Source organism: Herpailurus yagouaroundi, unplaced genomic scaffold (assembly GCF_014898765.1).
Source record: "Herpailurus yagouaroundi ecotype Mexico unplaced genomic scaffold, PumYag 139, whole genome shotgun sequence".
NCBI lineage: Eukaryota > Metazoa > Chordata > Mammalia > Carnivora > Felidae > Herpailurus > Herpailurus yagouaroundi.
The window spans coordinates 19,797,023-19,819,567 of record NW_024412394.1 but is presented as its reverse complement, the minus strand read 5'-3'; the positions used below and the strand labels follow the sequence as shown (position 1 = coordinate 19,819,567).

Here is a 22,545-nt window from a genome sequence, read left to right as displayed (position 1 = left end):
GAAACAGGCTCTAGGCTCCGAGCCATCCGCCCAGAGCCTGACGCGGGGCTCGAACTCACGGACCGCGAGATTGTGACCTGGCTGAAGTCGGACGCTTAACCGACTGTGCCACCCAGGCGCCCCTGTTTTTTTTTTTAATGTACCATTTTTCATTTTTTTTAATTTAGTTTTGAGAGAGAGAGAGAGAGAGAGAACGAGCAGGGGAGGTGCAGAGAGAGAAGGAGACACAGAATCCAAAGCAGGCTTCAGGGTCTGAGCTGTCAGCACAGAGCCAGACATGTGGCTCAAACTCACTAACTGTGAGATCATGACCTAAGCCAGTGTTGGATGCTTAACTAACTGAGCCACCCAGGCACCCCTAAAGGCAGTTTTATGCACGCCTTGAAGTGTTGTTCCAAGGTCTGTAGCTTGGGCCTGAGGCCTCCTGCCTGACCCCGACCACCCCTCCTGCTCCTCTGGCAGGAGGCACGCACCCACAGGGGCTCCTGGGCTCCTCACACACACCACCTCTTCATTAGAAACAACCCAGCTTGGTGGCGACACACCCATGACAACAATCAGGAAAGTGACGCTTTGTATGAGTTCCATTAGAAAGTGGCAAAGGCATAATTCAAGTGTGGTGGGAAGCCAAAACTCCCACCCTCACCCTCCACTGCCTTGAGGCAACTCGGGGACTCTCCATTCCCTTCTTTATAATTTAAGTTTTAAAAGCACCTATCAATATGGGGCAAAGAGGCAAGTCTTACCTTCTTAGCCATACCAAGGACACAAGGATTTTTGTTGGTTTATGTCATTTTAAAAATAGGACACACATTTTTAAGTTATCTTTATATTTTGTCTTGAGGGTCAAAGGCATAGGCCACAGTCACTAAGAGCACATAATGCTTGAACAAAAACACTGCGAAAATGCCAGCAGACTTTTGGACATACAATTCTTGATAATGTCATGTTAATGTTCCCACTGCTACCATGCTAGCACCCAAGTAAAACATCCTGTTAACTGAAAAGGTTCTAACTCCAGAACTTCTCAGTTTCCACTGTTTTTGGATAGTAGGGAAAATGGGAACGTATGGGTCTTAACAGCAGCAAAAAACACCATATTTCTGTAACCTTTCAAAATTCAAAAATTCATTTAAAATGAAGTAAATAAAGCAAGAGCCTTTCTGAGGGAATACTTCCCCATAACTTTAAACTATTTAAAACGAAGGAACTCGGACATTACAATCAAGCTCTAGGGACCCAGCAGTGAAAGGGCGAGTCTGGAAAGAGCACACAGAGTCGGGGAGGTAAAAGTGTGAGGCCCAGGCTCCAGTCCTGGCCTGTTCCCTCCCTAAGTAGTAGCTGGATTGCTCGACTCAAGTGCTTTACCACTCTATCCCAAGTTCCCTTAAAATAAACATAGTCATATCTACTATCGCGATTAGGGAATAATGTATTTTCCCTTCAAGTCCAGTGAGCCACTTTTGTCCCTCATTTCCCTGAGATAGCCCCTATCCCTATGCATAGTTAGGTACCTTATGAGTGGGCATGCCCTGAGTCAGGTTCTTCTGAGAGACTGCTCCAGAATGCTATTTTTTTTTTAATTTAAAAAACATTTTCTAATGTTTATTTATATTTGGTTGGGGCGGGGGGTAGGGGCAGGGAGAGACAGAGATAGATTCTGAAGCAGGCTCCAGGCTCCGAGCTGTCAGCACAGAGCCCAACGTGGGGCTCAAACCCACGAACCGTAAGATCATGACCTGAGCCCAAGTCAGACACTTAACTGACTGAGCCACCCAGGTGCCTGTGCACAGGATGCTATTAATCATCCCCATTGCAGAGGACTCCTTGAGGGCAGGTCCCACGGATGGTGAGCTGCTGGCATCAGCCAACTCTTACAAAGATCAAAGTTGGCTAGTCCCGGAGCAAGTGCAGAATCCTACCAGCCCGCTCCAAAAGGCAGTTCTCCAAACTCTTCTAGGAAGAGCTGACATAAAACGAGACCTGCCTGAACGCAGATTTAGACCAGAGAAATTAATACAAAACTGAGTAAATGAATGAATGATCTCCCTTCTTAGTCTTTCAGAATACAGGATCTTCCATCCAGACTTCAGGATACTGCCTTTCCCATCAAGGAAACCTATTCAATGCAGCACAAACATCTCTACATCTCTTACAGCACCTAAAAAAACCAAAACTAAACAAAACAAAAAACAACCAACATGCTTTGCCAAGCGCTGGGCTAGGGGATTTGAACTCAGTTCTGTCCATTTCTGAGACCAGGCTCTTAATCACCAGGCCAAGAGAAATAAGGAGGCTCAAACTCCATGTGCATTTATCAGCCATTTCAGTTAAAACATGATTATCACAGAGGAAAAAGAAAGCATCGGGTGTTTCTGATACATTTACAAATGTGAGAAAATAAGACACTTGAGAGGCAACATGAGAATTACTGGTCTTTAACACTTCGACTACTAATAATGGCATCTGCAGCTTACTGTAGGACAGATACTGTTGTAAGTGCTTTACAAGATTCAGCTTTGTGGATGAGAAAACTAAGGCATGGAGAGGGAACCTGAACATGGCCTCACACAAATGAGAAGGGGCAAAGCCAGGATTTACCAGGGAATCTGAATTTTTATCGCTATCTCCTGCTGTTCTTCACTCTTGAGTCGGCTTTGTGAACAGCTAATACAATGAAATACATAACGTAAACCAAAGTATTCAACAGTAAGTTTTCCTCCCATATTCCTCCCTCATCTATCTAGTTTCCCACCACTGAGACCCTTCTCGCTGGAAATCACCCCTTTTTGTTAGTTACCTATGTATTCATCCAGAGTTTTCTTTTCATGCCAAGACAAGGAGATACTCTCCACCTTTGTACATACAAGTTATCCCACACACATCTAGCACTGTGCTTTCCTCATACATATTTTTGTCTCACTTATTATTTGTACACATCAGTATTTTCTTTTAAATAATTGCATGGTATCTCACTTCTATATACACCTTAACTTTTTAAACCATTCCCTCATTCACAGATACTTCACCCTTCAATTTTAGTATCTGGCAAATTAAATTTTTGTGTAATACTGTTAGAATGACCTCATCCTCCTCCTACAAAAATATGAGTTCTATTCTCCCTATAACTCCCACCATTTCTATCCCCAAATGGGGTAAAACAAAATAACAAAAACCAACTTAACAAGCTCTTACAGAAAAAGAGTATGCTTAAAGCATTTCTTCTCAACACACTAGTGCTTAATGTTTTACAAAGTTCATGATAACAGGCACAAAAGTTACACTCTTTTATAAGTCAGAATGTAGGCCAACTGTATTTTTAGGATTCTATTTCAGGGACTGGATGAGTGGTTACTTTAAAGAATTTACATCTGTTCTCCACTATATTTTAAAAATCCCCTTTTAATCCACTAAGAATTTTTTTTTTTCATTTTTGGTGGTCCCAATCATTTAGAAAGTAAAGAATAAAATTAATTCAAGTAGCCCAAACAAATGGCAGTACACTATGAAACCATTAAAATACAAAATATACCAACATTGATGGCAATAACATTTGACTGGAGAAAAATCAACATTATTCAGGACAGGGAAAGTTGCTTACACATTTGTAAAATTTCTTTCTTAGTACCAAATTAGGACTTAAGAAATCTCTGGTAACAAATTTCCTTATGGTGGCTTTGCTCTAGAAACTTTTCTAAAAACCTTTTTGTTTTTGAAATAAACATTTTATAGGAATTCCTAGGCCTCAAAAGAGAGCAGTGAATATGGTAATAGTTTTCATAATGAAGATGTGTTCCTTACAGGCAGCACGCACTAACACAATATGGAGAAGCAGCCTGGCACTAGGCCCGATTAGCAAGGGGCCACGTGGTCCACTTAGTTCAAGCCCACTCAAATTAAGGTCACCACTCCCAAGGGTAGCAGACAAACTCAGACCCACACGCTCTACTTCAATCTACCAGGGCCCATCTACTTGCTCTACTTCTGCTAACAAACTGTCATAATTAAATGTTTACTGATGACCATTTGGGGACTGGCAGCTGTGTTTCAGGCACTGTGCCAGTCGATTATATATACAGCCCTTCCCCTTTAAGAATGCTATTTTTTTGAGGAGGAAATTTAAACAGAGATGTTTAGATTCATTTAAACTTCTTTTCTTGTTTTTTGACAGTATGTTTCTTTAATGGCCCAGGATAAGGAATCTCATGGAGACAGATACACAAAGACAAAGGCCGCCAGAGGCTTCCCAGACTCCCAAAATTCTCCATGATTCGCATTGGGGTTTTGTATCATCTCAGCCTTGCCCCCCACTCCTTGTTACCTGCAGGTCTTAGAGGCTGTGGCTGTGTGTACCCACCTGGTCACCAGGTATGAGTAACGGAGGCAAAATGACCTCAGCATGTTACTCATAGGCTACACTATAGAGTTACTTTCTGCCAGAACAAACTATGTCAGGCTCCCAGGTACAGTCTCATCCTTCAGCAAGACCAGGCTTCAAGTTGGCCTAAGATCCATCATCACTACCTAATTCTAGAAAACCATCATCCCCCAAAAGGAAATTCCATACCCATCAGAAGTTATTCCTTATCCTGACCCTCACCCCTGACCACTCCCCCCAGCCCCTGGCAGGTACTGGCAACCACTAATCCAATTTCTGTCTCTAGGCATTTGCCCATACTGGACATTTCATATGAAAGGAATCATACAATATGCGGCCTTTCCTCTCTGGTTTCTTTTACTTAACATGTTTTTAAGATTCATCCCGTTGTAGCATGTATCGGTATCCCCATTACTTTTTTGGCTAAGTATTTCATTATATGAATATACCATATTTTGTTTATCAGTTCATCACTGATGGAAATTTCAGTTGTTTCCACCTCTTGGCTATTATGAATAATGCAGCTACAAAAATTCATGCACAGGTTTTTGTGTAGGCAGGTTTTAAATTCTCTTCCATACATATAACTAGGAGTGGAACTCCTGGGTCATATGGCAACTATGTTCAATGTTTTGAGGAAGGACCTGCTCCCTCTAAAGAGGGGCTTCTTCATTTTACATTCCCACAACAGTGTATGACGGTTTGCAGTGTCTACACATCTTCACCAACATTTGTTATTGTTTTTGCTTTTTAAAAAATTATATCCAAGTGAGTTAGCATATAGTACAATAATGATTTCAGGAGTAGAATCTGGTGATTCATCCCTTACAAATAACACCCAGTGCTCATTCCAATAAGGGGCTCCTTAATGCCCCTTGCCCTTTTACCTCACCCCCCACCCAAAACCACTCCAGCAACCCTCAGTTTGTTCTCTGTATTTAAGTCATTTATGTTTTGTCTCTCTGTTTTTATATTATTTTTGTTTCCCTTCCCTTATGTTCATCTGTTGTTGTTTTTTTTTTTAATTAGAGTTAGTGGGTCTGAAGTGAGATCTCACTGTGGTTTTGATTTGTATTTATTTGATGACTAATGATGTTGAGCATCTTTTCATGTGCTTATTGGCCATTTGTATATCTTCTGTGGATAAATCTATTCAAATCCTTTGCTCATTTTTACTTCTTATTGGGTTGTCTTCTACTATTGAGTTGTAAGAGTTCTTTATTCTGGATACGAGACTCTTATCAGATATATGATTTACAAATATATTCTCTCCCCTGTACATTGTCTTTTTAGTTTTTTGATAGTGTGTACTTTGATGCACATAAGTCTTTAATTTTGATGAAGTCCAAATTTATCCATTTTTTCTTTTGTTGTGTGGGCTAATAAACAACTGCCTAATCCAATGTCACAAAGATTTATCTCTAGGCTTTCTTATGAAAGTTTTAGTTCTTAGATTTAGGTCCCTGCTGCATTTATAGTTAGTTTTTGTATGTGGTGTGAGGTAGGGTTGTGACTTCATTCTTTCACATATGGATGGATATTCAGTTGTCCCAACAGCATCTATTGAAAAGATTATTCTTCCTCACTGAACTGTTTTGACTCTATCAAAATCAATTAACCATCAATGCAAGGGTTTATCCTGAATTCCAAATTCTGTTCCAGTAAACTGTATGTCTATCTTTATGCCAGTGCCACACGTCTTGATTATTGAAGCTGTGTAATTAAGTTTTGAAATGTGGCAGTGTGGATCCTCCAACTTCACATGTCTTCTTTAAGAATGTTTTGGCTATTCTGGGTTTCTTATATCTCCATTCAAATTTTAGGATCAATTTGTCAATTCCTGCAGAAAAAAAAAACAGCTAGAATTTTGATGGAGACTGAGTTGAATCAACAGATTAATCTGGGGAGTATTGCTATCATAGTTATATTAAGTTTTCTAATCCATAAACACAGGATGTCTTTCCATTTATTTAGGTCATTTTTAACTTCTTTTAACAATGTTTTGTAGTTTGCAGTATATGGGTCTTACATTTCTTCTGTTAAATTTATTCCTAGGTATTTCACTATTTTTGGTGCTTTATAAAGGAAATTATTTTCTTCATTTCTTTTCTGGTTTGTTCAATGCTACTATATGGAAATAAAACTGATTTTTACATATTAATCTTCTATCTTGTAATCTTGTTGAATTCATTTATTAGCTCTAATAGCTTTTTGTGGATTTCTTAGGATTCTTTATATACAAGATCACATTCATCTGTAAACTAACCCATTTTTGAAAAGTAAAAAATACAGTGTGGGATTTTCTTGAGTAGAAATTGATACAACTGATCTCAAGAAAAATATTTCACTAGAGGTGCCTGGGTGGCTCAGCTGGTTAGGCATCTGACTTTGGCTCAGGTCATGATCTCATGGTTTGTGAGTTCTAGCCCCACGTCGGGCTCTGTGCTGACAGCTCAGAGCCTGGAGCCTGCTTCAGATTCTGTGTCTTCTTCTCTCTCTGCCCCTCCCCTGCTTACTCTCTGTCTCTCTCTCAAAAATAAACACTAAAAAAATTTTTTTAAATATTTCACCATATGTTTTTTGAAAGACAAATTCATTCACACTTCGTACCAATATGTGAAAACTTAGAGCAAAAGTATCCTTCCTGGCTTTACCGGTATATTCCTCAAAGTGTTTTTAGTTAGAGTAAAGCAAAAAGCCACTGTTCACTAAAAACTGTTTTCAAGGGCATATCTGAAAAGTCAACCTTATTCAGACAGTATTCTTTTTTTTTTTTTAATGTTTAATTTTGAGACAGAGAGACAGAGCATGAGAAGGGGGAGGGGCAGAGAGAGGGGGAGACACAGAATCCAAAGCAGGCTCCAGGCAGGGAGCTGTCAGCACAAAGCTGGATGCGGGCTTGAACCTACGAACCGCAAGATCATGACCTCAGCCAAAGTCAGACGCTTAACCGACTGAGCCACCCAGGCGCTCCCAGACAGTATTGTTAAAGTCTACCCTAGACTGGGAACTCTATGAGGAGCCTACTGAATGCTTCTCTCCTTGACTGCTGCCCTTCCATGCGAACTGGCAATCTCAGTGATATGTAAAGTCATTTACTTAATATTACCCCAACATTTTCTAAAAGGGATATAAATAAGTCTTTATAAAGTGCAAACAAATAAATAATTTCATGAAACAGAAAACGCAGCTTATTCATGGAAGAAACTAAGTGTGAATCCTAGCTGTTCTACCCACCAGCAACACAACCCTGGGCAGATTACTTATACCCACTTCACAGACAAAACCAACAGGACTCAGGATGGCTAACGGTAACCATGACTACACATGCTGTACTTAGACCATATATGTGCCTAACATGGCACCCCCCCCCCATTCCTTAGTTTCCTTCATCACATGGAAATTAATACAGCTGCTCTCACTGATCATCAATATTAGCTCTGAGCTTTTTTGGCAACAAAAGCAGAAAAGGAAACGTGATAAATGTCAGAACTAATATTAAAAGGAAGAAGCTTACCAGTTCTTCTGATGAGATTTTTTTCCCTAAAAAAAAATACATATTTAAATCTCTCCCTAATGGCTCCTTTTATCAGGGAAATTAACAATATAAATGAATAATAATTATTCTTCATTCGAAGGTTTCAGAGCAATGGAAACAGGTGTTTTGTTTTGTTTTGTTTTTTAATCAACTGTATATCATTAAGCCAGACAAGTGATTGTGTAGGAACAGGCCAATGTGGTCCCAGCACAAAGCTTCAAGAACCTAACTGGCTTGCCTACAATGTCAAGAGGGAAGCTAGCAGAGTGAAGGAGGTAACACTGTGCGCCTGGTCACATGTACTCATTCTTTATGTCAGAGCAACACTAGGGTTGCTACAGACACAAAGAGTTTAACAACCAGAGACTCCCCCCACTTTCAGGGTACAAAGTAATCGAGATGCAAACACTTGAATACTGAACAATTAGACTACCGTGTACAGATAAAGGACTAACATGCTTATTGTGTAGCCAGTAAAGAGTGGGTCAAGGAAGCTGTGCACTTAGGATCTATCTCACCCTTCTCATCATTGGAGAAGGCTTGACAAAAGAGATAGAATTTCAATCATTAAGTGAGGACAAACCTCAGCCAGTCGGCAAAGAGAGGAAAGAGGGAACACATTTTAAAGTTCACTTTTTTTTTAAGCTATCCTTTTTTAAAAATTTATTTATTTTGAGTGAATGAGAGAGCGAGAGAGCAGGTGAACAGGGCAGGAGCAGAGAGAGAGAGGCAAAGAGAGAATCCCAAGCAGGCTCCTCGCTTTCAGAACAGAATCCAACATGGGGCTTGATCTCACAAACCATGAGATCATGACCTGAGCCAAAATCAAGAGTTGGACGCTTAAACCAACTGAGCCACCCAGGTGCTGCTAAAGTTCACTTTCATGAAAGGCTTTGAAGCTTTCTGCTTGGTTTGACCAGAGCTTGGTGGGTCTACACCACAGTAAAAACTCTATAGTGCATGCTGCTACAACAAACAAATACTACCAAGCTTCTGAAACAGTGGTCTCCAAACTTAACTTGAAAAATATTTGCAGCACACTTTTAAGTAAATATTATATGCAACATCAATACAAAAAATAAAAAAGCTAGTAACAGAGCTGTGCAGGCACAAACAGGGATCAGCAAAGACCACCCACCAGAGTGCTGTTTCTCACTCTCCTCTGTGTCCAACAGAGATTTCACTGGAACCCCTAGGGACCTGAAAAAGGAGAGGTTAAGAACCACTAGTCTTGAGCTTCACAGACCCCCAAACATTCTCTAGACTGGTGGTCCTCACACGTTTATAAGAGTATACTTTTATAATCCTCTTTGCATTTATTTTTAAAATATATAGATGTACTTTTAAATTTAATGTAATTTTTAAGTAAAAAAAAGCATTTTAAAATATTTTATTTAAAAATACAAAAATCTTTTGGGCTCTTAATAATTAGCAATGGGACTGCATATACTGTATTATGTATTAAATCTTTTGTTTTATAGCTGGGTACAAAACAATTGATTCTAAATTGTTTTAATCCTTTGTTTAATCACTATAATAGGTGAAAGAAATTCTTCACAAAGTTACACTGATTCAAGAGGAACTATATTCTCAGCTGCATTTATTAAATCATCACTAATTTTTAAAAATGACTTCTGCTTGCAGTAAGGTCTCTGTTGAAATTCTGCTCACCATCATCTTCCGTGACATCAATCATTTGTATATGAAGACTAATCAGAAAGTGCTGTGTTTTGGGGCACCTAGGTGACTCAGTCAGTTAAGTTTCTGACGTTGGCTCAGGTCATGATCTCATGTTTCATGAGTTCCACCCCCATACTCGGTTCTATGCTGACAGCTCAGAACCTGGAGCCTGCTTCAGATTCTGTGTCTCTCTCTCTCTCTGCCCCTCCCCTGCTCATGCTCTATCTCTCAAAAATAAACATTAAAAACAATTTTTTAAAAAAGTGCTGTGTTTTTGTATTTTTAACAAAAGAGTTTAAAGAAACTGTATTAGGGGAATTAATTTCTCACTCATTGTTAATCACCTTTATTTATTTATTTATTTATTTATTTATTTATTATTTTTATTTTTTTAAATTTTTAAAATTTAAATCCAAGTTAGTTAGCAATATAGTGCACCAATGATTTCAGGAGTAGATTCCTTAATGCCCCTTGCCCAATTAGCCCATCCCCCCTCCCACAACCCCTCCAGTAACCCTCTGTTCTCCATGTTTTAGAGTCTCTTATGTTTTGCCCCTCTCCCTGTTTTTATATTATTTTTGCTTCCCTTCCCTTATGTTCATCTGTTTTGTATCTTAAAGTCCTCATATGAGTGAAGTCTTATGATATTTGTCTTTCTCTAATTTCGCTTGGCATAATACCCTCTAGTTCCATCCATGTAGTTGCAAGTGGCAAGATTTCATTCCTTTTGATAGCTGAGTAATATTCCATCATGTATATACATACATATACACCACATCTTCTTTGTCCATTCATCCATCGATGGACATTTGGGCTCTTTACATACTTTGGCTATTGTCATCAACTTTACTTCAAAGGACAAGGTACTATGCTAACGTGCCATCACAGAGAAGGGCCAAATCTGGGACGTTCTTACTCTTTGGTAAAAGAAAGATGTGTGATTCCGCATGAGGTAACCAGTATACTTCTTTATGGTTCAAAAGATCTTCATGATCATTCTTCATGTCACCAAAAAGTATTATAGGGATTCTACTATGTGAGAGGCTTGCTTCATCTAAGTAGCCACACTGAGGGTGGCTGCCGTGCAGCCACGTGGTGAGTGTAGGACACAGAGTGTAGTGCCCTGCAGTTCCCTGAAAGTGCAACGACCTGCGACCTGTGCGATGCTGGCTTCTTCCCACACGTCAATGGCGAATGATCTGCACCCTGCAGGATTCCTAACAGTGCGCTCGGGGATTTCAGGAAGCGACAATTTATGGCCATCATGTACTGAGGTACCCAGGGAAGCAGCAACCGACTCACAGGAACACCGCAGAATACTTTACACTTGAGACAGACATGGCAGCACTCAACAGCCGTTAGATACCACGTGAACCACGAGCTCATGTCGTTCCATTTCCACACTGGACAGCATGACATTCCTTTCAAGGACACCATGTCTTTGCAAAGCTGGGTTGCCAGGGACAAACGGTAAGTACCAGGTGAAAAATCAATGTGGAAAGGGAAAAGGGGTGGCATTTTGAGAGGCTGAGTGGTGTCCAGCAGGTACCCACATCCTACAGCAAATATTTGGCAACATTTAAAAATGAAATAAATGGGTGCTTGTGTGGCTCAGCCAATTAAACGTCCAACTTTGGCTCAGGTCATGATCTGACAGTCCATGGGTTTGAGCCCCGCAGTGGGCTCTGTGGTGACAGCTCAGAGCCTGGAGCCTGCTTCAGATTCTGCGTCTCCCTCTCTCTAGGCCCCTCCCCAGCTTGTGCTCTGTCTCACTCTCTCTCAAAAATAAATAAACATTAAAAAAATATTTTTTAATAAAAAAATTAAAATGAAATAAAATATTTATTCTTTCCATTTACGTATATTATTTTTTGAAACAGCTACTAGGTTGTTAGAATAAAAATACTTATTATGTTGGCTGGACTTACCTACTTAATAAATGCACCATCAGATATGGCCAGGAGCACTAAGAAAATGTGTCTGTTCCCCAAAGGGCCATAAGAGCCACCTGAGCTACAGTGGCAGTGCATGGAGTAGCGGAAAGCACAGGACCAGGACCAGGGGGGCTGTGCTCCAGTTACAACTCTGCCATCAACCCCCAAATGCTCTTCACATTAACCAACCACTGGCAAACCAAATGCACTAGTGGACAGATGCTCACAGGTGGCCCCAGCTTCAAGGCGACTGCAGTCAGCTTGCCCTAGATAAAGGCTTGGCTGTCTCCTCCAGGTGGGACACTCCTGCCCTCCCTGAGGGGCCCACAACCTGGACAAATCCACAGCTTTCCCAGTTCATGCCAAGTACTGTGCTAGGCGCCAAAAAGAGAAACCGAGGTCCCATTCTCACTGTTGCTCAAAAGGCAGATACTGAGGTGGCTGACTCATCTGACCAATGAGAAATAAGCAGAGTTAATCTATGCAACAATTCCCACTTCAGAATCTACAAAGATAACAGCAAGTATGATCATTCAGATGGCAGCCATTTCGTGTTCAAATTTTTTTTTTTTTAATATGAAATATGTATGTCTTACAGGGGTGCCTGGGTGGCTCAGTCGGTTGAGCATCCAACTTTGGCTCAGGTCATGATCTCACAGCTCGTTGAGTTCAAGCCCCGCTTTGGGCTCCATGCTGACAGCTCAGAGCCTGGAGCCTGCTTCGGATTCTGCGTCTCCCCCTCTCTCTGCCCCTCCCCCTCACTCGCATGTTGTCTCTGTCTCTCTCAAAAATCAATAAACATTAAAAAAAATTTTTTTTTTAAAAATATGTGTGCCTTATTTATAAAACCATACTACCTCTGAATAGTTGTTTGGTTACTAAATATTTGATTCAGTGCCCTACAGAAACCGTTTGGGAATCCTCTGGGAAACTGAAGAATTGTTTTCATGAGGAAAGTTTGTAAGTTTCAAGTAAGGATTTGCTTAAAACGTAGTATACTTATGTATATATGCAATTTCCTCAACATTTCGCCATCTCAACTGCTTAAAGGGCCTTTCTGGCATGGTCTAGGACACCAGGGGTGCCCAAGCTTCTCCAAGGAGTCTGTTCTTTGCTTCTTTCTACCAAGTGAAAACTCACTGTTACTTTAGTATGCAAAATCTTAAAGCCAACAGGTAGAAATCATGGAATCTCTTGCTTTGGTTAAAATATATATATAAAAAATATATAATATATATATATTATATATTAATTAATATATAAAATATATATATTATATATATATATTTTTTAACAACCAGGAACAGGAAACTCGCTATCTCCCATTTATTTTCACAAACTGACCTAGTAAGAATCAGTTGATTCATTCATCTGCCCCATATTCTTACTTCCTGGGTGATGATTCACCACAAGCTTCAAGTTCAGAGTGACAGTTTGTTTTGGAAGCAATCAGTATACATAAGGCTGTAACAGTTACACAAGATGATTAAGACTACAATCAAAACAAAACAGAACACTACCCTTATTACTGACAGGATACGTAGGTACACAAGAAATCCTGAACACTGACAAAAACAGGTACACGTACTAACAGAAAAGATGGAATAAAGGATATGTAATTTATTCTAAAATGACTATTAACTAGCATTCTCTGTTAATAAAATGTAGTGGGGAGTGAGAAAGGCCCTCTTATTCAAAAAAAAGAATGTATTTTCTCTCAAAGCATTCAACCTTTTTAAAAAAGACATAAATGGGGGGATAGAAGGGATGAACATGTGGGCAGTGGTAGGCTAAGAAAGAATGGGAAGGTGAGTATCAAGGGAATTAGATTCCAGAGACTTCCGAGGAGGAAGGGGAGGAGGAGGAGGAGGAGTCAGTTTAGGCATTTAAATGGCTATTATAATTTGGCTATTGTTGGAAGTGCTGCTATAAACATTGGTGTACAAGTGCCCCTATGCATCAATAGCCAAATTATGGAAAGAGCCTAAATGTCCATCAGCTGACGAATAGATGAAGAAGATGTGGTTTATATACACAATGGAATACTACTTGGCAATGAGAAAGAATGAAATCTGGCCTTTTGTAGCAACGTGGATGGAACTGGAGAGTGTTATGCTAAGTGAAATAAGTCATACAGAGAAAGACAGATACCATATGTTTTCACTCATATATGGATCCTGAGAAACTTAACAGAAGACCTTGGGGGGGGGGAGGGGGGGGAAGTTACAGAGAGGGAGGGAGGCAAACCATAAGAGACTATCAAAAACTGAGAATAAACTGAGGGTTGATGGGGGGAGAGGGGAAAGTGGATGATGGGCATTGAGGAGGGCACCTGTTGGGATGAGCACTGGGTGTTGCACGGAAACCAATTTGACAATAAATTATATAAAAAATAAAATAAAAATAAATGGCTATTATATTAATTAGAAATATATGAATCTTGATACAGCAAAAGTGCTAAGTCAAGAAACCCACAGTAAAACATGATTGTTTCCTCTGCAACAGATACCATCAACTCAGAGTATACTGGGGCTTCCTGTCCCCTTCCCCTCCTGGGACATTAAGGACACAAATCTGTATCAGCAAGTCTACTGGCAACATGTTTAAACAGCTTGCATCTCAGAAAACATGATCTTGCCAGCTCAAACCGGGGTCAGCCTGCTGTCTTCCGCCTGTATAGGAGGGAGAGGAGGGGGCAAAGTTGTCTATGAAAAGCAGTCCACTCCCACAGATTTCTGGAAAGAGACCCTTTGCAGAACAGACATCTGTCAGATACACTGCAGTTCTCAAAACCAAAGTTTCTGTTTTGTCTTAGAACTCAGGTAGGACACGTGAACACAAGGAAAACCTTCTATGACACTAGGGAATACTGGTCCACTAGCTTCGGCCAGCCACGTTGCACTTTTGTTTTAAGTGGTAAAGCATGAGCTGTCAGCCTGATTTAACCCACTGTATGTCCTGGAGGTATGGAAAAGATCTGCTAATTCAATTAATTCATCTGTGAGAATGTGTAAGAGAACATTTAATTGCCCGCACACATTTTCTTCAAAGGATTTTATTTCTGGCCATGGCTGTCCTCCCCAGCCTCTAAGCCGGCACCACGGAAGTGTGCCCATCCCATCCCATGTCCCTCTCCCCATTCCACGCCTGCTCTCCAAAGACACCACTCCTACTCGCTATTCTCAGGACTGAGGTGCACAGACACTGGCAGATGCAGCCGTTGTTCAGGGTACATACTCCGTAAATGTTTGATCAAAGTACTGAGAGTGGTAGCTGCCAATAGGATTTATTAACTACCTACATGACCAGCGCTACTTTTTCACTTAAGTTAACTACTCTGGAATCCATCAGTTTGAAGGACATGTCCAAATAAATTTAGGTTTTTCACAGTAGCATTACCCCTTTTGACCACTGGGATTTAGGGTCAACTGAAAGCAAAAACACCGGAATCTCGCTATGATCTTTCTTGAGGATGAGATTAAAGATTGGGTAAAAGGCTTTTAGAATAGAAAGATAAGAGCTGTCAAAGACAAAGAGGCTGGGGTGGATGATGAAAACACTCTCCTGTCCTCACATAAACACTTACTTGCCGATATTTTCAGGCAGGGACTGCAGGGAGATGTCATTTACAGAGAGACATGTCAAATTCTGTAATTCAGGAAAGCTTTCTGGCAATCTGAAACAGCAACAACAAAATGTTAATTGCAAAAGAAAAGTGCATATAGAGTGTACACCAGACACAAATATAATGATCTCTCCCATATTCTCACTGAAATAACTTAAAATTACATTTTAAGTGGCATATTTGCCTGGTCTTCCTATATAGAAGACATCGATAAGGAAAGAAGCCAAGACTCAGTTTACCTAGAAGTACAGAGGCATGAAAAATACTTGATGGGGTGATCCAGGAATAATTAACCCAGGAAAGATACACAAGCTCTAACACTAATTTAGCCCAGAAGATTATAATAAAACACAGGACAGCAGCTTAATAATGGCTTTTTTTTCTGTAGATTATAATAGCCAGAGCAAAGCTATGGATTACTTAGAACTGATTAATTGACAGCAATTGCTACTTTCTTAATAATTTTCTTTTAACTTGATTTAAGATGCCAATCACTTGAGATAATTATTATGCTTCACTATGTTCTACACAAAAGGGCATTCTTTATACTTCCCTTAAATGCTACTGAAGAGTGAGGTTTTCAAAATAAAAGTATTTAAAAACTTACAAAGAAAGTTTACTTTCAGTATTTCTATGGTTACCTCCAGTTAGGGAGGAAAAAAAAAATAGGGTTAAAAAGATCTCATTGCTTCTAAAATGCCAAAGGTCCTTATACATAAACCTACTAATACAGACAATAAAACATAGAATTCATTGTTTCAGGTAGGAATGAGGAGGGGGGCTTCTTGCTTTAGTGATAGTCTCTACATTAGAATCTTTCATTTCATTCCTCTTTCTAGGTTCCGTTTTTAAAAAGAAAACTCTAGGGGCACCTGGGTGGCTGGGTGGCTCAGTCAGTTGAGTGTCCAACCCTTGATTTTGGCTCAGGTCATGATCCAAGCAATGGTGGTAGGACTGAGCCCCAAGCTGAGCATGGAACCTATTTAAGATTCTCTCTCTCTCTTTCTCTCGCTCTCTCTCTCTCTCCCTCTCCCTCTCCCTCTCCCTCTCTACCCCCACCCCCTTCTGGCCCTCTCCCCCACCCTTGCTCTCTCTCTTTCTCTAAATAAATTTTAAAAAATAAGTAAATAAAAATTAATAAAATTTAAAAAATAATAAGCAAATTCTATGGTACTATTTCACATATAATATAAGTAATTCCAAACTTCAAAAACAAATCCAGGCCCTGCAAGATGAGAGTTATAGTCCATTATCACTGAAACACTTTCTACAAAGTTGAAACCTCTTTCACAGTGTAAGAGAAGATTTTTTATTCATATTTAAAAAGATGCAACTTACCTGCTGCCTGATTTTGTACCGTAAAGTACGTATCATTTTACAATTTTAAAAGTAGCTAAAATGCTCTTAAATATAAGGAAAAGGTATTTTGAAATAGCTGATTTCCTTTTTTATGAGCTGTTCACGTTAAGAGCCAAGCCACTGTGTGGGGAGGAAGCGTGGACGGCAGGCTAGGAGAAAGGAAGTCTAGCCGGAGCTGCCACTCAGAGGCTGCGTCATCTCAAAAGGTCATTCAGTCTCTTTCAGCCTCGGTTTCTTCAGCCATAGCATAAGCGGGTCAACCCAAATCGTTTTTAAGGTCCTTTCAACTCACAGATAAGTTGTCCTAATTCTTAAAGGAGTACACCTGCCAAATCAAAGACTTGACTTTAAGAAACCTCCCAAATATGAGGCCAGGAGAAAAACGGAGTAAAGCCTCCTACAGGGTGGGTGTGTTCTGGTCGGAGAGTTTTGAGAGAATGGTAAAGCCATGTGTCAGCAGACATTAGAAAAGGAAAACTAAAGAGGTAGAAAAGGGGATTAAGCAATTGAATGGCAAAAAAAAAAAAAAAAAGTCCTCCAAGGCAGCATAGTAGTATTTCCCAGCTGCCTAACCCTACAAGCTGCCTTACGGATAAACAGCTTAGTTCAGTTCAACAGCCATTTAGAAAGTGCTTATTCCATTCCAGAAATTAAGGTAGGGCTGGAGATAAAACAATAATAGAAGAATACAAGTAAACTTTCTCAGTCTAATTGGGGAGTCTTGGTCAAGGTGATAACTCAAATGTAAATTTCAAGGGGGGTTGCCTGGGTGGCTCAGTCAGTTAAGAGAATGACTCTTGGTTTCAGCCCAGGTCATGATCTCACGGTTCGTGTGTTAGAGCCCTACACCGGGCTCTGTGCTGACAGCTCAGAGCCTGGAGCCTGCTTCAGATTCTGTGTCTCCCTCTCTCTCCGCCCCTCCCCTACTCGTGCTCTGTCTCCCTCTGTCTCTCAAAAATAAATAAACGTTAAAAAAATTTTTTTAATAAAATAAAATGTATAAATTTAAAGTGTTTGGAAAAAGGTATGCTCAGAGCATGATGGAAGGCCAGAGGAGGGGACTGTGCAGAGTAAGAAAAGACCTCCCAAAGAAGTGTAATACCCACCCACCCCCCACCTTGTACACCTTACAGGAGTGCAAAAAGAGGAGAGTGAAATAAATAACCTATGAGCACTCTGTAACAGCAGAGCCTGACATCTGACACAGGCAACTGAAAGCAATGAACATGGAAAGATAGGCCAAGGTCAGATACAGGGCAGGGAAGGCTGCATAGCACCTGGAGGAGACGCCACTCTATCGTATAGAAACAGGGAGCTCCAGAAAGGTTTGAAGAAGAGGGACAACTGTGTGGACCATGGTTAAGAAAGAAGACAAGACTTAAGGACAGAGATGAGTTAGAGCTTACTACGTTTACTATTTTTCATAAAAATAGATGTTATTAGTAATATAGTCACTGAAATTCAAAAGACAAAAATAAAAAAGAAATTTGTTTAATGTTTATTTTTGAGAGAGCAACAGAGCATAAACAGGGGAGGAGCAGAGAGAGGGGTAGACACAGAATCCGAAGCAGGCTCCAGGCTCTAGGCTGTCACACAGAGCCCGATGTGGGCCTCAAACTCACAAACCATGAGATCATGACCTGGGCTAAAGTCGGACGCTTAAGCGACAGAGCCACCCAGGCGTCCCAAAAGTATTTTGTAAAACACATTGACTTCAGGGTGTCTAGAGTCGGTTAAGCATCCAACTTTGGCTCAGGTCATGACCTCAATGGTTTGTGGGTTCGAGCCCCGTGTCCAGCTCTGTGCTGACAGCTCGGAGCCTGCTTCGGATTCTGTGCCTCCCTCTCTCTCTGCCCCTCCCCCAGTTGCTGGCTCGAAGCGCTCGCATGCGTGCACTCTCTCTCAAAAATAAATAAACATTAAAAAGATTTTAAAAATAAACCATTTACTTCTTAAAAATAGCAGAAATGGCAAAAGCAACACTAAATGGGCATTCTCCAGCACTCCATACCCAAGAAGACCCAAGTAATTTTCATATGGGCAATATGTATCCCAAATTTTAATCTCATCTCAATTTTCCTATATGCTTAACAAAAAAAAAAAAAAAAAAAAGCAGAAGGGAAGAGGGAAAAGTACCTTTCTCCTGAGGTTGCTAACAGAGTTCAGAAATCTTAGATATAAACCTACTTGGCCTAGAGACACATCTGGAACTTTTCCTGAGGACCATCTCTGAATTGCCAGGTAGGCAACAATTCAGCTAACCTGGCAACACAGGAACCTGGAAGTCAGTTATCAGTGGCCTCATGACTGAGCCAGGAGCCACGAGGAGGGTGGCTCAGCTGTGCCCAGGCAATGTGCTGCGTCATACCAGAACGGGCAAGGCTGGAATCGGTAGTAAAACAATGATAAGGTGGCTTTATTTAGAGGAATAAACCCAAAGAAATCCTCACAGCTATCGCTAAAGTAAGGAAATAATGGTGTTGGCAGAGTTGTTTGTTTGTTTTAAAGGGAGAATTAGAGGAAAGCTAAGATAGTAATATGTTTCATTACTGGGGTGGAAAAAATATCCCTTATTAGGACTTCTCCTTGGATAACTATAGGGGAAGCTCTCTGGGAATGCAGAACTCAGTCTCATCCTACAAGACAACATAAGCAATAGAGGATTTATGAACTACTCCAATGTTTCATACTGCTTGAGAAATGCACTTCTCACTCCTGTTTTGTCCACTCCACTGTGCCTCCCCTGACCCCCTACCAATATCCTTTCAATGTTCCATCAATAGCACAGTGTGCCCTTCATTGCACAGTGCTATTGATAAATAAATCTCTATGAAGGTCAATCATCCTTGATAAAGACAGCCATCCATCTAGGTACCTACACAATGGGTAACCAGGTTGTATTCATGGCTTGGTTCCCAAAAAGGATACCCTTAGTACTACATACAGAAAAGCAAGCAGAAAGGTTACCTCGTCAGTGGATTTCCGCTGAAGTCAGCTATCTGTAGTGCTTTACAGAATGAGATGCTTTCTGGAATTTCAGGAATATCTGTAGGAGCAAAGAAAACATCTGTCATTTACCACCATTGTTAATAGTTTTCACCATCCTCAAGATGGACCACAGTGACAAGAGAATATCTAGTAAGTACTATCTCTATTCAAATGTGGCATGGATTTCTAAAGTATTCTTTTACAATTCTTTAAACTTGCTTTCCTTTAAAAAAAAAACTTGCTTTCCTAATGGAAGATACATATTCTGAGTAGAAGCACATTAAAGAAAAAAATATTAAAAACAAATAACACACATGGATGGACCTTGAAGGCATTATGCTAAGTTAAATAAGTCAGAAAAAAAAAACAACAACAATGTATGAACTCACTTTTATGTGGAATCTTAAAAACGAAACTAAAAACAACACACAAAAAAAGAGGTCAGGCTTGTGGTTACAAGAGGCAATGGGTGAGGGAAGGAGAAAAATTGGATGAAGGTGGTCAAAGGTACAGACTTCCACTCATAAGAAAGATTAGTAGTAGGGATGTAAGTACAATATGGTGACTACAGCTAACACTACTCTATAATGTATTTAAAAATTCGTAAAGGAGTAAATCCTATGAGTTTTCATCACAAGTAGAAGATTTTTTTTCCTTTCTTTTTTTTCTTTTTACTGTAACTATATGAGATGATGGATGTTAACTGAATCTAATGAGGTAATTATTTCACGATATAGGTAAATCAAACCATCATGCTGCACACCTTCAACTTATACAGTGATGATTGTCAATTATTTCTCAATGAAACTGGAAAAAACAAACAAACAAACACCACCACCACCAAGTCCCATCACCCTACCAAAAGTCATTGATGGCATTCTGTCGTAATTCCCATTCAGCTTTTTTTTCTTACATGTTCACATAGTTGTATCAGTACACTGCATTCTAGAGTACGCATTTTTAAATTATGGACTTTCTCCTTCTGATTATAAGTGTAACCATCTGGAAAATTCAGAAAAGTCCAAAGAAAACAAAAACCACCAACATTTCCATCACCCAGAGATAATGTTTTACTCTGATGTTTTCTTTTTCATTGTCCTCATATACATGCACACACACAGTGTGTATAAACATGTTATATTTCAGGGGCGCCTGGGTGGCTCGGTCGGTTAAGTGTCCGACTTCGGCTCAGGTCATGATCTCACGGTCCGTGAGTTCGAGCCCCGCGTCGGGCTCTGTGATGACAGCTCAGAGCCTGGAGCCTGTTCGGATTCTGTGTCTCCCTCTCTCTCTGCCCTCCCCTGTTCATGCTCTGTCTCTCTCTGTCTCAAAAATAAACATGTTATATTTCAAAAAACTGTAAGTTCATGCTGATTTGGTTTTTTCCACTGCACATTTTACAAAATCTTTCCTGCCTTTATTTGTCCAAACAGTTTGCCATTTTTCATGGCAGAAAACCCACTGCATACATTTTCAGACTTCATTTAATCAATCTCTTATTGCTGGACATTTAGGTTGTTTCCAAGTTCCTGATGTTATATTTATATTTATATCCATTTCTGATTATTTCCTTAGGCTAAGCTCCCAGAATTGTGATTACTGCATGGAAGGCATTAACAACTGTACAGTCCTTGATAAGTACTATTAAATTGCCTCAGAGGAGGCCAAGTTATATCTATTTATACTTCCATCACCCTGCACAAGGTGTCCGATTCAACATCTCTCCTCCTCCTTCCTTTCTCTTACACTTTCAAAACTGCCAGTATTATTAGTAAAAATCGTCTGGCAACATTTTGTTTTATATTCCTTTCATTACTAATGAAGCTGAATATTTTTCCCTATGTTTACTGGTTACTAAATATTATGAATTTAAAATGACCAAAAATTGTTAAAATTCCTCTTTCTCTTGGCATGAAATGTGGGGTTATAGCTTTTAGGGCTTTAAAGGTTTATTTCATAGCATTTGATTTCAAGAATACATTTATTTTGGACATACTAATATGAAGAAGGACCAAACAGAAAAGGTTCTCCTGGTCCCATGAGGTTTCTTCTACTAGTTCTACAAATGCAAGCTGAGCCAAAACATACCTACTGTTTCTAAACTAGGGGTGGCAGAGGGAAGGGAGAAATCAGGGGGGAAAAAGGATGCCCTGCTCCAGCAACCACAAAGTAATCAGAAGCTCCATAAAAGCTTTTCATTCAAATTTAAAAGCCAAAATCATTTAAGTTTGTGGTAACATTCTCGTCACACTATTCTCTGCCTTGTACGGTCATATGAGGTAGTAAAGAGCAAATACTCTGATCCCAGTTTCATAAATATAATAGCTATACATACATACACACATACACACACAGTTGAGTCTGGAATGGATTTTTAGAATTTTTTTTTTAAAGTAGGCTTCACACCCAGTGTGGAACCCAATGTGAGGCTTGAATTTACGCTGGGAGATCAAGACTGGCACTGAGATCAAGAGCCTGATGCTTAAGTGACTAAGCCACCCAGGTGCCCCTGGAACGGATTTTTAAAATACACAAATATTTGTGGGCCCTGAGGTACAAATACATTGGAAGGCCCTTCTACATACATTACCTTATTTCATCTCAAAATAAATTATTTTCATTTCCATTGTACAAAATGGACACTAAGGCTCAGAGAGATGAAATGACTTCCTCATCATACAGGACTATCTCACTGTTTGACCCTCCCATGCTGGGATCACAGAACTGTTGTGCTTAAGAATGAATGAACATCCATTACAAAGTAAGCACTGCTTTCCAGGCAAGCGAGGAAATGACACACCATGGCTTTCCTTGGTCTGAAAGATGCCGGTTGTCCTGTGCAGTCCATGACAGTCCCTTTTATGTCACTACTTCAGGTCTTGGTGACCAGTTTTTATAAGACTGAGGAAAGAGGTGCACGTGCCATACTAGTTACCTCACAAGTGCCGAAGAAGATCAAGCCAGACACATAAATACAAACTTTACAGCAGCTTGCTGCTCTATCCAAGACAAAAAAAAAAAAAAAAAAAAAAAAAAAAAAAAA

At 39.9% G+C, this 22,545-nt stretch overlaps 1 protein-coding gene across 1 annotated transcript in view; it reads right to left on the bottom strand.

Moving 5' to 3' along the window:
• LRRC1 (leucine rich repeat containing 1) overlaps positions 1 to 22,545 on the bottom strand; it is a 135,490-nt gene that overhangs the window by 32,430 nt on the left and 80,515 nt on the right. The window contains exons 3-4 of the mRNA XM_040473781.1: positions 19,482 to 19,560; positions 15,117 to 15,206 (exon numbers count right to left, since the gene is read on the bottom strand). Coding sequence (XP_040329715.1) covers positions 15,117 to 15,206; positions 19,482 to 19,560 — 169 coding nt within the window. The remainder of the gene's footprint in view (positions 1 to 15,116; positions 15,207 to 19,481; positions 19,561 to 22,545) is intronic.